The sequence below is a fragment of the Vanacampus margaritifer genome, chromosome 1 (assembly GCF_051991255.1).
Source record: "Vanacampus margaritifer isolate UIUO_Vmar chromosome 1, RoL_Vmar_1.0, whole genome shotgun sequence".
NCBI classification, from domain to species: Eukaryota; Metazoa; Chordata; class Actinopteri; order Syngnathiformes; family Syngnathidae; genus Vanacampus; species Vanacampus margaritifer.
The window spans coordinates 30649082-30664299 of NC_135432.1; the positions used below are offsets into that span (position 1 = coordinate 30649082).

The following is a 15218-nucleotide window of genomic DNA, read 5'->3' on the forward strand; positions in this document are numbered from 1 at the left end:
AATGCATTTAAAGACGAAACATCAGAAGAATGTTTTGTTAAACTGCTCTGAACAACAAATTTGGAGTGCCATATTCTTTTTAAGATAATCATTACAGATTAGGGCTGCCAAGATTAGTCGTCTAGTCACGACGACGTCGACTATCAAAACCGTCGACAATTAATATTAATATTAATAGTCGACAAGTCGTTTATTTATGTATTTATTTATTTGCCGCTCTGTTTTTGTCGAAAACTGCCTCGTTTCGCACTTCTACGGGAGCTCATCCGTGATGGGAGGAAAAGCATTATGGGTAGTGTAGTGTCATGGCTAACCCGTGTTAGCAACAGAACCTGAAACTTCAGGCTCATTTCAACCAAAATACCTAATACAAGGTAAACCTCCCTTTCATGGCACTACGACAATGATAAAGCAGCATTTAAAAAGGAAGCATGTCGTGGCTGATGACAAATAATATTCCTGGCATAGTGTATATAGTCAGTTCTGGAAGCTAGCATTAGCACCGTGTGTTAGCACCGTGTGTGTAACATCATAATCTGTTTGGCATGCTAACATATTTGTAAGGTTTATGGAGGCTTTAAGACAATTCGCATTTATTAATAACCAAAACAGTTTGCCACCAAACGCGTTCACATCAGACATGCTCCCTCACGGAGGTCTTTTTCTCTCCTTTGACTCCCGACGAGTCGCGACCACGCACAGTGTTGCGTTTTTGAACTCGGACATAGCAAGACTCAACAAAACATGACAGTTTTGCCATAAGCCTTCAATGGCAACACATTACAATGAAGCACAAAATAGTTTGTTATAATATGCAGTACAGGGCTTAAAACAAGTCCCTCCTAATCTTTTAGGATTTCTTTCTTTCTTTTTTCATTTCATTTCATTTTGCATACCACATTTTGTTTGTGTAGATCAATGAATGGATGGATGAATTTGACTCATCTGATTTCACTACCTTCTAGACCTACATTTAAAAAAAGGCTTAGTCGCCAAGAAGAGTAAAATATTTTAGTTTCATTGCATTTTTTTTGTGTTCAATTTTAAAGGTGCATTGTGCCATTTAAAATGGTAATGTTAAAGCTTTTTCTACATCATGCATGCGCCATCAACGCCCAGATGAGAACGAAGAGCCCTGACTGTTTTACTCTGACTGCACCTATCAGCTTTTATCTTCCCTTTATAGTAGCGTGTGTGGACCCTGCACATTCCACAGTTTCTTTGGGGAGGGGAGGGGCGGAGTTTTTCTTACCTCATTTGAAGTCATGTCTTCGTTTGTCAACTGTGGCTACCGCTTTAAGATCTTGCACGTACTCACACGCGCACCATGAACGAGCCTGACACAGATTCTGCAGTTATGCTTTGGGCCAGAGTAAAGAAGTGACTAACTGCACAAAGATCTTTTGAAATACACTAAAGATTTACAGAAAAATAAATAAATCTAAAGCCACAGTATCACCATCAATTTATAAACATGTCAGAAATTATGGTACAAGCTGCAAAATCTAATCAAAGTTCAATATACTATAATCGTAATTGTCTTCATTATTAATTTGTACGTATTATTAAAGAATTCAAAATGTAAACTAATTATGGTTTTAAAACGAGCAGTCGCTTTTTGTTGCAATATGCTGCTATTCACATATAGTCGCTGTCCCGTGAAAAACACATCCATCTTTGTCATTTTTTTAAATCATCCCAAAAACATTTTAAAAAATTGACATAAATCTTTTTCACAGGACAACGAAGATATGTTCCCATTAGTCGATTAATCGCGACTACTGTTGGTGATTAGTCGACTAGCAAAATAATTGTTTGTGGCAGCCCGCCCTATTACAGATGTAGAGCTTGTCATGAAGAGCCATTTAATGATCCTGCTTTGTTAAACACTCCTGTTGCAATTGGTCAGACACTGGATATAAAGGTCAGCCATTAAGAAAGACGATGGGGCAGCTCACAAAAAGTTCAATACAGCAAATAAATAATAATGCTAGTCACCCAATTTATGCCATTCAATATACCAATAAAACAAGAATTGTCCAAATGGTTTAAATATATTTTTATGAGTCTTTTTTTTTTTACAGGTTAAGGTTAATCACGGCCATGTGTTTCCAAACAACATCACTGTGTTTGAAAAAAACTGCTTTGATTCATTTAAATCTAGAAACATCTGCTTGAAGCAAAACACTGCAGAGGGGTAGAGGTACAGCTTTTGGGTCCACTGCTCACACAAGCAAATTGGGCCTTGAAGAGAGATCTTGGCTTCGAACCAACTAACCGGAGGAGCCCAGGCACAAACAAGAGACAGTCCAAAAACAGAACCTTGGAACATCGACCTCACAGCAGAGGACAGATAAATTTCACCTGTCCTCATAACTCTCAAACTGGCCTTAATTTGAAGGTGTGTCACACCTCCACAGACATCTGTTAAACAGGAGTTGATGCATGCATACAAGAAAGCAGCAGAGGCAACCTCCCCTTTCATTGGGCACAGATGTGAGAGCGCCGTTTCCTTCTATAATAAGATGTAATTATAGGCATGGGGACCCGGTGTGCTTGTGTGAAAACACACAGAGGACGGGTGGTTAATCAGCAATAAAACACAAAAAAGTGATGAACATCACTGTGAACTTGTGCTTATACAGACAAGCCAGAACAAGCAAGTTGGATCTTACAGCAGGAAAGGAGCAGACAAGTCTTCACCAGTGATCAAACATCGTCACTTTTCTGATGATTCTTAATGCCTTTGAGGAATAACAACAGCTCTAGTGAACTCAGATGCGGTCCGACTATTTGGAATTCGACGTTGAACGGCTGTTGTGCATGACGTCATGTAAGACCTGCAAATCTCCCAAGATGTCAGTTCAAAAAGTCATCAAAAAATTATTATTATTTTTTACTTTTGTGTTTTTATGATGCCACACGAGGCTACCAGTGATGGCAAAAGGGAAAGTGTAAAAATGTGTCTCTGTCCTGGCTGTTCAGTGTCATCAACAATTCAACTGTTTCTACTTTTACACCCAATTGGAAAATAAGGCGCATGTTGATGACAGACACTGTCTGGTGTGACATAAAATACGCAGCTCTGATACTAAATCCGAAGGTGGAATACTGCCAGGATCACTTCATCATGACTCCTTTGTCAGAGTCATTTATATAGAACAGCAACCAAGAACAAGGAGGTAAAGTCAGGACTTTGCCAGATAGTGCAATGGGAGTTTGGCTATATTGGAAGTGACTTAGATCCTAAGTACAAGGCAGCAGGGATCTCCTTTGCACATTCACCTAACCCTTCATCACTCAACATCAAAGTTAAACTTGAGTACACTATTTGCTTTAAATTTCAGATGATCACAACACAAATTCACTTACAATTACACTTCCATGACAGTTCATAATGTTAAAGTGTTAGAAATGACCTTTGTCGTTACTACTAAAAAAATTATGAAAGCCTTGGAACAGGTTATCTGTATTTTATCTAAAAAGTATGAACTCCACCTTGGGTTTGAACAGGTTATTCAACTTTAGACGTACATCTGCCCAACTTTTTTCTTCTTCTCCCACATTGGGTTTGCGAGCATTTGCTGGCATCTTATTCTTTTAAGGCACTGCCAAAAACAGATGAAGCCTGAATAAACCTTAGCACTGATGCATGTAGCCTACTACTATGTACAAAAAGTGTGGATTGATGGCTATCTATAAATGATCTTGTACTGGTATTTAAAACTGTTATAATTGTGATTATATGCAGCCTAGGTTTATCATATGTAGCTCACAAGCATGATGAAATGATGAGTTCCATGGCTGCAACAGTGTTGACAAGCCTGAGGGTTGAACAGAAACCAAATGGAAAAATGGACGTGAACTAACAGTGCTACCCTCCCTCGCCTGTTGTATAGGTCGACCTCTTTGCCCCCTGCGTGCCCTCGTCTCCACCCCTTGTATCCAATACAAAGTCATCCTCCCGCCTCTTGATCTTGGCAGAGCCCACTACTCCGCTGCTTGTCCACATAAATCACACGGAGCCTTGGTGTGGGTAAAGCAACATTTAAGTACCCCTTTTAAAGTCGTAACTGACCAACTTGGCCAGAGGTGTGGCCAGCATGGAGATGACTGAGAAAGTGGCATCCTTACTGTCCCGACCAAGACCATAAATCCCTGAATCACGTCATTTTTCCATGACTGGCATTACAACGAAATGAAGAGAATACAAACAAGACAGTGACTTGTGGGGGAGGGGAGGGGGGTGTCACATTTAACCAAATACCGCAGTTGTGAAACAATTACCAAAAAGAAAAAGGCAGCTGCTGTTCCCACAACTCGATCCTGTGTTGCGGTGTGGCGCAGGCCCTGCCCGTCACCAGAGACTTTATGTATAAGTAAACGTTCTTAAGTGACTACACAGGCTGACTCATACTCCCCCACAGAAGTTCAACTACAAAATTGCAGCAGATGATGAGCAGTACCAAAGTTGCAAAAGTGTTGACCTAAACCATGTGGCCAACTGTTTGAATTATATACTGTAGAATGTCAACAGTGCTACACTTTGAGAGTTTCTTGCCCTTATGCACCACAATGCAGACAAAGTCCTCAAAAGACATTAAAACGATGTGTGTCGCTACTCCAGCTACATAGCGCTGACGTCAACATGCTTGTCTGCTGAAGAACTGACACAGGTTTATAACAGCAACCTAAAGCAAAAGTGGACTCAAACAAAAGCCATTACCTCACACCAAACACACTGAGTCATGAACACACAAAACAATACGGGGTCTCTTTTTAATTTTTCATCCTGTCACAATTTTACCGACTAAAGTTTTTTTTTTTGGTCACAGCAATAAATGTCCTGCCACTCACCGAAACATGCTACTGCGAGGGGTCCGAGAAACATAAGTCCAAACGTATATATATGTACAGTAAACTTTATTTATTATACTTATCGATCCCGTGGAGGACTGTGGAGAAATTGAGGGGGCTGTGCTTCTAAGTCACACCTCACAGCAGTTAGGGTTGGGTGCCTTCTTAAATGGGAAGCAAGAAACGAAACTGGCTTCCCTTCCGCCACCGAGACACGGTTTCATATATAAGACTGAACTACGCTCACTCCCTTTTTAGTCCTATATTACATCATTCTCCAAATAAGTAGGCCTAGTATAAATAAAAAATCAATAATCTGCAACACTGACATATTTATGAACTATAATTGCCAAAATCAGTCAAATCTATCAAAAATATATAAAGTATTTACATTAATTATCTGACGAATAATGTTTATTATGATGTAGAATTTAATATCATAGTGTTATAATTAAGAATGTATAAAAGCGGTTCCGATCATGGATGTGTGGATGTTATTCATTAGTTTGGCTCACATAAGCACACAAAGCCCTTGATTTATCCAATTGTACATTTTTGGAATCTGACAGTAATGGCTCTACTGCTTCCTTCTGCAATTAATGGTGTCATTTGGGTTATTGTCAAACCATGCTTGTTCACTATTGACTTCATTGCTTGTAAAATGGGAAATATAGTGTTTGCAAAAATCGATTACAGTGTTCCCTCGTTTTCCGCTGGGGTTAGGTTCCAAAAAATACCCACAAGAAATGAAATCCGTGAAGTAGTTAGCGCTGTTTTACATTTATTATAAAGTAAAAAAAAAAAACCTCATTGCACAGTTCATACACTCTGTCATTGAGACATTTACATTTTTTTCACATTTCTCTCTTGTTTAAACATTCTCAATGTTCAAACCTTCATACATTTTATGAAATAGGTACATTACTGTAAAAAAAAAAAATTGCACAAAAAAATTCTGCGAAACAGCGAGACCACGAAAAGTGAACCGCACTGTATAGATAATTATTGTTTGAGGGCCGCATACAAAAAAATGGAAGAATGCAAGGGCCACTTTGAATGTATTCGACTTAAATGTATCAAACATGCTAAAATCAATCAATTAAGTAATTATGTATTGTTTATATTTTCTGGTTAATTTGATAAACTTAAAAATATTTAAGGGTTTTCCCCCAAAATTTTGGAGTGGCTCACAGCCTTGTATTACACTAAACAAGACCCACCCCTGCACTGAACAGCAGTCGAATCCCATCTCAACATTCTGAACCAAAGCAAGATCAAACTGTTGTAAGATTCTACGTTCTATAAAATTGGATTAGATTTATTAAGCAAAGTGTTTAGAAAAGTAATTGTGTTAGTTGTAAGTATTTTTTTTTTTTAGATCTTTGCATATTTAGTGTCGCTCTACACAAATTTATTATTATTATTATTATTAGTGTTCGCAGTTTTCTGCAGGTACTCCGGACTCCTCCCACGCCCCGAAAATATACCGTATGTTAGCTAGCTAGCATGTTTTTTTCTTGCCGTACTAGATTAAAGTGTAATTGATTGCACATCCATTACAGTAGGTGGCAGTTGTGCTCTTACTGTCAGAGAGTGCGCAATGAGTATTAGCTCCTCTGCAGAGACGTTCTCCCCACAATTTTGTAGACAAATGATACTATTTATATTAGCAGCGGCGAGTTGGGGGTGGAGGGCGCAATATTATTCCTTTCTCCTTGAGCGTAGCAAAAAATAATCGAGAAGCCCTGCCGTAGGCACAAATGTGAGCGTGAATGGTGATTATGCCCTTCAACTGACTGGTGACTCGGCCAGGAACATACAAAATGGATGGTTGCATGGAAACACTGCCAGAGACATTGTTGATCAAGGCCAACAAATCTTTGCTCCCACATAGGCGAAGTCACTTGAGTCTAAACCTTAGACATTTACAGTATTTGTCTGCTTTACTCTTGTGTAATTGTGTAACCTTCAGCCTCAGACTTCCTCGGTGTCGGGTCGACTTGCAAGCTCTGAATGCACGATAGAGACACTTTGTAAAGTCTTTGGGTTTCATTGGATTTATTTGGAATAACTGAAAATGAGCAGGGATAAAAGGTGAAATCCTCCTCTCACTGATAGTATCTGTAAGAGCTTGGGGAATTTGAACATGATCAGAATGCTTAGTGGCCATAATTTCCAGAAGCTTACAATACAGTTGTGATTTTTAATCTTGTTAAACGCTTCAGCACTAACAGGATTCACATTCCAATCTTATCCATGGCTACATTTTACTTCTTACATTAAAATACTATGGCCAACTGTATATTGCCATGGCAAAGCCTCTTTTTGCACATACAAAAAAGACTAAGTTCATATAAAAGGAGTGTCATGAGTGTATGCGTCACACCAATTCAAGGACGAAAAAGTGGGGCACTGGCTTAGAAAAAAATTGCATCCAATCCAGCTGCATATTTGACTGAGCATACTATACTGCATAAAGCAGGATATTCAAACTACTTACAGGAAAGCCTGAATAAACTTAGTCGGTCCTCTTGGCGCGAAGACAACACCAGATTTCATTTCCCCTTCAGGAAGATGACTCAGCATGGGGTCAAAGGTTTCAAAGAATCCCAGGCAGATGCACCTGAACAATAGATGACCACAAACATTTCCGTCTGAATGGCCTTATTCGTTACTGAAGCTGAGGCTGATCAGTTGTGTAAATAATACTTTCAATTTGGGTAGATCATGAATGATACACTGATTTGTTGGCCAAGTTCAACTGTTATGTGGATTTAATCATTCTATTGTTCTCATCAACAAGTTCATGCTGTGTACCTGTTGAGTTGCAAATCAGTGTTGGAATGAAAGAACATGGAACAAATGATGCACCACTTCCAATAGCAAGTAACGCTTATTGCTTATGTTATATAAAGTGATAAGAACAATAGCTTGAACTTCCAACATAACATGTTGATTGCGGATAGCAAAATGGTGTCACTGTGACGAGTCTGCTCATACTCAACAATAATTAATATGCCGCCACTTTAATTTGTGACGGGGGGTTGATGAACAGAAAGTGGGAAAGCTGCAGTAAAAAAAGACTGACAAAGACAATTGCTAGATTAAAAAAAAAAAACTGTATGTGTGTCTGAAAGGTAAGTGTCGGGTTGGGGGGTTGTTGTTATGCCTGATGGGGCAGCAGCTCAGACTGGAGAAACTCCTTCGGCAAACTGCATAAAACCACACAAGATGCTTCTACAAATACACTTTACTTAGCTATAAACATAAGCACACACAAAATTGCTGAACTGAGGCAAGGGTCACTAAATGATTGATTGATTGATTTTAATAACGAAAACATTTGATTTAGGCACTTGTTATCTGATTTAAAAGGGAAGGCAAGTGTTCACCTTCATTTCCTTTTCTGCACAGCAAATTCTGTAATGTTAAATTGAGTAAAAAATCTCGTGTTAATTATATTTTGGGTGTTATTTGAACACTCAAAGTGAAGAAAAAGCTCTACGGTGGTGTTATTTCAGCGAGTCAAACTCATTGACCCCAGGCTGAGTTACCTTATACATCCGGGCTCTTTTCTCTTGCAAGGCAGCTGCGTTTCCCCCTGGATTTTAAAGACAACTCTGGATCTGGATTATTTGATTTTATAAGGTAAGGATGAAATTATACAGTTCTTGAATTATTTTGTTCGTGAGTTAACGCAGAAAAGGCGTGTGAGACATATAAAGTTTCCGGATTTTCATGAGTAGTGTAATTTACTCATAATTATTTTTCTGTAAAACTAAAAACAAAGTGGATTTTGAAATTAAAACAAAAAGGAATAAAAAATGACACTTTGTGGTTAAAAATGATGACAAATCTAATTTCAATTACTACCCAAAAATGAATGGAAATAACACTTTTAAGTGTAAAAAAGAACACTGATAGGTGAAAGCAGATAACACTTTAAAGTGTAAAAAGTTAATTTATTTTATGTGTCAAATAATAACACTATGGGTGTTGTAATTTCACTCTACCAATGAGTTAAATTCTTACACTTTTTGGAAGTGTAAATTTAACTCGGAACTGCTGAGAACTATATAAACTCAGGGAAAGTGTTAAATTTAACACTATGGTCACTTCCGATTTTACAGTGTGGGCATATTATGCTAAAACCTGCACAAATCCACTTAGTAAAATGCTTCTGTGGATTTTCATTCATGACCCTCAGACAAAGGTCTAGCAAACAAGCCATGCGGGTGGGTTGATTCACAGGTAGAGACTTGTTGTACAGTAAGAGGAAGCCTCCACTGACAACAGAGTAGTATTTATTCAACTTATAAAATGAAAGACACAAAGAGCAGTGGCATTCTTTTGGAAAACCTCGAGCACAATCCTGCTCCACTTTCCCGAAAAGGGCAACAACTCCAATCAGAAGAGTCGTGCTGAATATTCAAACAGGGAGCACATAAGACAATGAAGCAGTATACAGTAGGTCATTAGAAAAGACAATGGTTGACTACAGAACAGCTTCATTGGCCAAATTACACTCAATTTAGCATTTCAATGGATCTCCAGCAAGCGCATGCAAAAAACACAAAAAAAAGCTGGTGGTCCCTTATAGAAAGGCAAAATACAAAGCTAGATAGAATAATCACTCCTGTTGAGTCCGAGCAAATTCCAAAGGATAAGGCAGGGTTTTACAACCCAAACACATGCATCAAGTTGTGATTTGCCACACGCAAATACTTTCGGACCATTAGCTAGTTTTTTTTGCTGCTGTGGGCCTCAAGTCACCTGCAACCCGATTCTGAACTCTGTTGGGTTTAGTGCACCTGTAGCTTCACACAGGAATGAGGATGATATATACAGTACACTATAGAAGGAGCCGATGGGCACATTTGAACTTTGGATTATTGGAGATTGTCACGTACAGGCCTGGCCTGGACCATCTGGAGGGGTTGCGCAATTCCTGGTAGGCCGCCCTATATTTTTGCATATAATCGGCAGGCCTTTGTATAGGCCATTATATTATATATAGCACTGACTGCCTGCCTTTCTTACTAAGGGTGTCAACAAATTACAATAATTTCATACCAAAAGTAGCAAACCTTTAATCCACGAAATATTTTGGCCAATTTTATGTTCATATACTTGCTCATATAAAGAATGATCGTGCTCTTACAAGAGCATTCAATTGTAAATTACATTTTTGATTAAATGCAATATGGATATCGTTGGAGAGAATGCTCATCTATTTTACACTGACACACAAACTGTAAAATTGTTTATGTTCATTAAAACGCAAACTAAAGTGGGCGGTCCGAGCCCTGAAACTCCAGGGCTGAAAATGAGTCCCAGTCCCGGCCCTGGTCACGTCACCTGCACACAATTTTTTTGATTACTACAACACATTTAAACCCGTTTCAAACAAAAAACACAGGAGCACAAAACCCTTTTAAGAATGAAAATTAATGTAATTTCTCTTTTCTTGATTATTTCTGCTGCAGACACTGGCTTGAGCAGGGTGGCCCATTCCATGAAATACGGCAGTGTGACCGCCATATTGGATATGGCCTTCGTATTAGCTATAGAATTGGCACATTATATTATTATAAAATGGTGTTATACAGTCAAAAGTAATGGTGAAGTAGTAATCCCATGGCTTGATGATGCATCTCAGAGGAGAAAATGACGGAGGAATCTTCACAGATCACTTTGCCACATCCAATAGGCTACCCTGTGCGCCAGACTTGCAAAAATAGGGCTCAGAATGCTGAAAATTAACATTTTCAATCATAAACAGACAAGAGTTGTCACATGTAACACACACTGAGAATACAACTGAACTATTCATATTATTACTATTTTCAAGACCACTTATCCTGTTTGTGGTCGCAGGGGTGCTGGAGCCTATCCCAGCTGACTTTGGACAAAAAAGCAGAAAACACTCACTGCTTGCAGAACATATATAGAGACGAACTACCATTTACATTCACATTCACACCATCACTGAGTGGGAATTGAGCCCATTCTGGCTACACAGTCATTCGAGTGTACCGCTACACCATCTGACTAAACTAAACAATTAAAAAAAATATATGTCAGCAACTCAGAGCCGCATACTAGACCTTTGACCCTTGTGCATGTCACTTGATGTGGCACATACAGTATAGTGTGCAGTCTGCAGATGTACATATGAAAAGGCGAGCGGCTTTGTTCATAGGTGCGAATGGAAAGAGTGTGACAGTATTTTCAATGAGAAGCAACGGAGAATATGTGTACACATGTCGGCACATGCACAGTGTTGCTGAGGTGCAGCTCTACATGGAGTCTGCGGCTTTGCCCTGCACGGATGCAGTGACATACACAAAAGTCAGGATTGACTATCACAGTACCAACGAACCTTTATTTCAAGAGGAATTCAACCTAAGACATTTCTTGACAACAATATGTAATGTAAGTGACCTCACTAGTCTAAACATGACATTCTGATTAATATTACATTTGTGGAATATGAGTTATGAAACAAAATCCGGCCATTTTTATCCATCTCAGGGGGCAGCCATTTTGTCGCTTGCTGTCGAATGAAGATGACATCACAGTTGCTCAGGGTTCAGGCAACGACCTATCACAGTTCACTGATTTTTGCAAGCTGAACTGTGAATTGTTACCCGAGACTTGAGCAACTGTGATGTCATTTCCACTCGACAGCAAGTGGCAAAATGGCCGCCTTCTGATATTGATAAAAACTGCTGGATTTTGCTGTTTAACCCCCAAAATGACAGGATTATGAGCATGTTTTTCAAATCACCATAACTCCGGAACCATTAGCGCTGGCAACGTAATTCCAACGGATTCTGAAAGTGGAGGAGTGGAGCTTTGAAAACAGAAAGTAGTATCTAAAGGGTTAACTGATATTCCAGCAACGCGATATTAACTAGAATACTGTAGTGGGGCTGCATAGAACATATTATTGCCAATAAAGAAAAGTCTTTTTGACTTCCCCTTTCACAGACAAACTGTTTCCAAAATAATCTAATGCACATTTTGACATTTCATGCTTCCTTTTCGTACTTTACACACAACAGCTGCTAAGTAAAGAGAGAGAAATCTACCTTTATTTGATATTAACGTTGAGATCTCAATTTGAAATAAACCTTGAGGAGCCTCTGATGAATCATCAAAGCACATCTGTGACCTCCACGCAGGACCGACCGAGTCACACTTCCATGGAGACAACAAACATCCACATGTGCCAGTCTGCTTGAGGAGTGGCGCGCCGCTTCAGTGCGGCCTCTTGCCACCAGCCAAGATGGCTTCTCTCCTGGGCTATAACTCAACAATGCAATGTTTACTGAACCAAGTCTTCAAGCAATTATGTGAACGGGTCAGGTGGGGCGGGGGGGCTCCCTTCTGTTCAAACGATGGAGTGCAGTTGGTGTTTGCACTGCTGTGCTCGCAATCCTCATCGACTGTGAATGGGAACTAACCACCAGGTAGTCTGAATCAACAAAGAGCCACACAGATCAGAGACCGCGTCAACTCTACCTCATCAATGAGTCAGATATCTCAGAGCAAATAAATCAAGAGTTAAAGTTGTCAAGTTGAAATAGTTTGATGTGGTTGGGTTACGGTGGAGAAACGATTTACACCAATGACACACATGCAAGATATACTGTCAAAGGAATTCAGGCCACCCCACCCCCAACTCTAGTCCAGCCGCCCCACCATCAAGTCAGGGGACACTTGTGTCACTCTAAACTTGGAGACAACACAGAGCCAAAAGTGTCAGCAACCATGTGAGCAATGACACAAACAAGTCACATGTGATCATAAGCCAAAGTTGAAAAAGCACAAAAAACTTAGCACGCTGCTGTTGACTCCCAGTGGCACACTGGGACTCATTTATGACGCAAGCTCTTGTCCATTGAGAATTTGCACTTTGATTTTCGGTGTGCTGATGTGCATAACCGCAACATTCCACCAGGGTGGGAGGATTGCCCGTGGCAACACCATCAGTGCTTGGTGCTTAATCGAATCACGGAACAGGGAAGCCTGCTGCCATAGTTCAAAGCTATCACAGAGGAAACACATGCTCGTGGTTCCAGATAATTCAATTATGTTTTGATATGTTTGAGCCCGGTGCTCAATCAAGGCTGCGGTTCAAGTGCGGACGCCTTTACCTGATGCCTTATGGCGTCAGTACTACAGAAGACTGGCCTCAGCATGTCACGGCTCGATGGTAAATACTGTATACTTTCAGAATAATTGATGTAGGTGGAAGACGTGTATGCCTGTTGAACGCCACATCGTTCAACAAGCCTCGGATCAAATCAGCACTGAGAGGCTGATATCTCAGCCATGACAGATCCAGGACATTAAAAGGGATATCTCCTAAGTGCTGCTGCTGGTGCTGCTGGTGCTATTCCCAGCGACCATGACTCCTTTACAGAACTAACAGCTCAGATACAGAGGGACTACTTTTTCAGTGTACACATACTCTCATGAAAGGGATTCTTTATTAATTTTGCAAACTTAAGCAGTAAAAAGTTAATATTTTGTCTATCATAACATGTACAATGTACAATTAATAGGGGTGGGAATCTTTGAATGTCTCACGATTCGATCCGATTCAGATTTTTGGGCCTGCGATTCAATTCAGAATCGATTTTCGATTAAAAATTTTGATTCAAAATGATTTGATTGACAATGATTTTTGCTTCAATCTATAGATGTGCAAGGAATTATAATGATCTACTCCAGCCTGACTTGCTAATGCTACTTAGCGCGCTACTCGCGGCACTTTTATCACTCAAAAGAACGGCTCCACACTGCAAAAAAACAACTCTTATTGGAATAACTTGATCGTGACTTTTTCCTTCTACTCTCTAATGTGGCTACAACTTAACAGTGTATTAGACCGCGTAGGAACCCACTGCCCCTAAGTGGCCAAATCGGGTACAACATGAAGAGCGCTCCAAATAAAGGCACACACAGACAAAGGCAAGACAGTATAAAATAATTTAAATAAAATCGATTTGGGGACATTTAAAATCGATTCTGAATCGTGCTAAATGAGAATTGCGATTATTATGAGAATCTATTTTTTTGGCACACCCCTAACAATTAACACATTTAAAAACACATTTTGCCACTTGCTGTCAACTGAAAATGACATCACATGTGTTGAGGGCTCAAGCAACCATGGCTTACCTAACGTCGACAGCAAGTGGCAAAATTGTCAATGAAAAATAATTAAGTTGTGAAATTCATTCTAAACCAAAAAAATATTGCTGAAAACTGGAAAATTTGTGACGTGTCCTTTTAAGGAATAGTGCATGATGGTCATACACAAACAGATGAGTGCATATTCAGGTCTTATAACAAATATGTAATTAATACGAAAACGTAACCACTCAATAGCCCAATGTTGGATAACCCAAACACAAAAGTATATGTTTGTTTCGATTTCTTTTTGCCAGCTTGGGTTTTTGATGCTTGTGTGAGTGCTTGATGGGTGAAGCAGAAACAAGAAGGCCATGCATGTCTGACTATGAATAGCTTGTTTCTGTGGACAAACTTAGAGCAGCTTCACTCCAGAGGACTCTTCTAGTTTGTCACTTTAAAAAAAGCATCCTTACACGCTGCAGTGGAATCTATGTAATACAGCCCACCTTGCATGTGAGTGGCACTATTCACCATATACTGTATACATATATAGGTATAGGCGATTATAATAATTAGAGGCTTAGCACAGTGGGAGAAGTTCATGGTAAGAAAAGTCACAAAAACTCATACTTACAGTAACCAACTGGCATGAGAGTAACAAACATAGAAGTCCATAGATCCAAGAGCCCATTTTCTTCCAACCCAGCACAGGCTTCAACTGCCGGGGAAAAGTGGAAACAACAAGGTCCTTCTCTCCGACTCCTGCGCCCTCTCCGCGCGTTGCTTCCCGGGATGAAATCACACGTCTCCTCTGCGTCCCGTGACTCGTCCGGACTGCATCAACAGGTGCCAAAAAGAGGAGTGGAGATCCTCTCCGATTTGGCTTTTTGAGTTCGGCGATGGGCACCAAACGTGCGCGCTGGGCTGTGCGCTTCAACACTGTGAAGTGGTCGCGGGGTGGGTGAATGCACTCTTTGCAAGTCACTCACTGGGAAGTCCTGTGTGGGACGGAAGAGCGCACTGGGAAAGTAAAAAGCGGAATGGAATTCAGGGAGCCGGTGGTTAATCTCAGTACTGGGAGAGTACGCCTCCGTACACGCAAATCAAATCTCTCTTTCTCTCTCTCCCTCTCCCTCTCTCTCTCTCTCTCTCTCTCTCTCTCTCTCTCTCTCTCTCTCTCTCTCTCTCTCTCTCTCTCTCTCTCTCTCTCTGTC

The 15218-nt window shown here is 40.0% G+C and overlaps 1 protein-coding gene across 10 annotated transcripts in view; it reads right to left on the reverse strand.

Annotated features, from left to right (window-relative positions):
• Positions 1 to 15017, reverse strand: part of hspg2 (heparan sulfate proteoglycan 2) — a 100860-nt gene extending 85843 nt beyond the window's left edge. For all 10 annotated transcript variants that reach the window (XM_077547553.1, XM_077547505.1, XM_077547539.1 and 7 more), the window contains exon 1: positions 14639 to 15017. In XM_077547553.1, the coding sequence (XP_077403679.1) occupies positions 14639 to 14695 (57 nt within the window). In that variant the 5' untranslated portion in view covers positions 14696 to 15017. The remainder of the gene's footprint in view (positions 1 to 14638) is intronic.
• Positions 15018 to 15218: the final 201 nt, after the last annotated feature.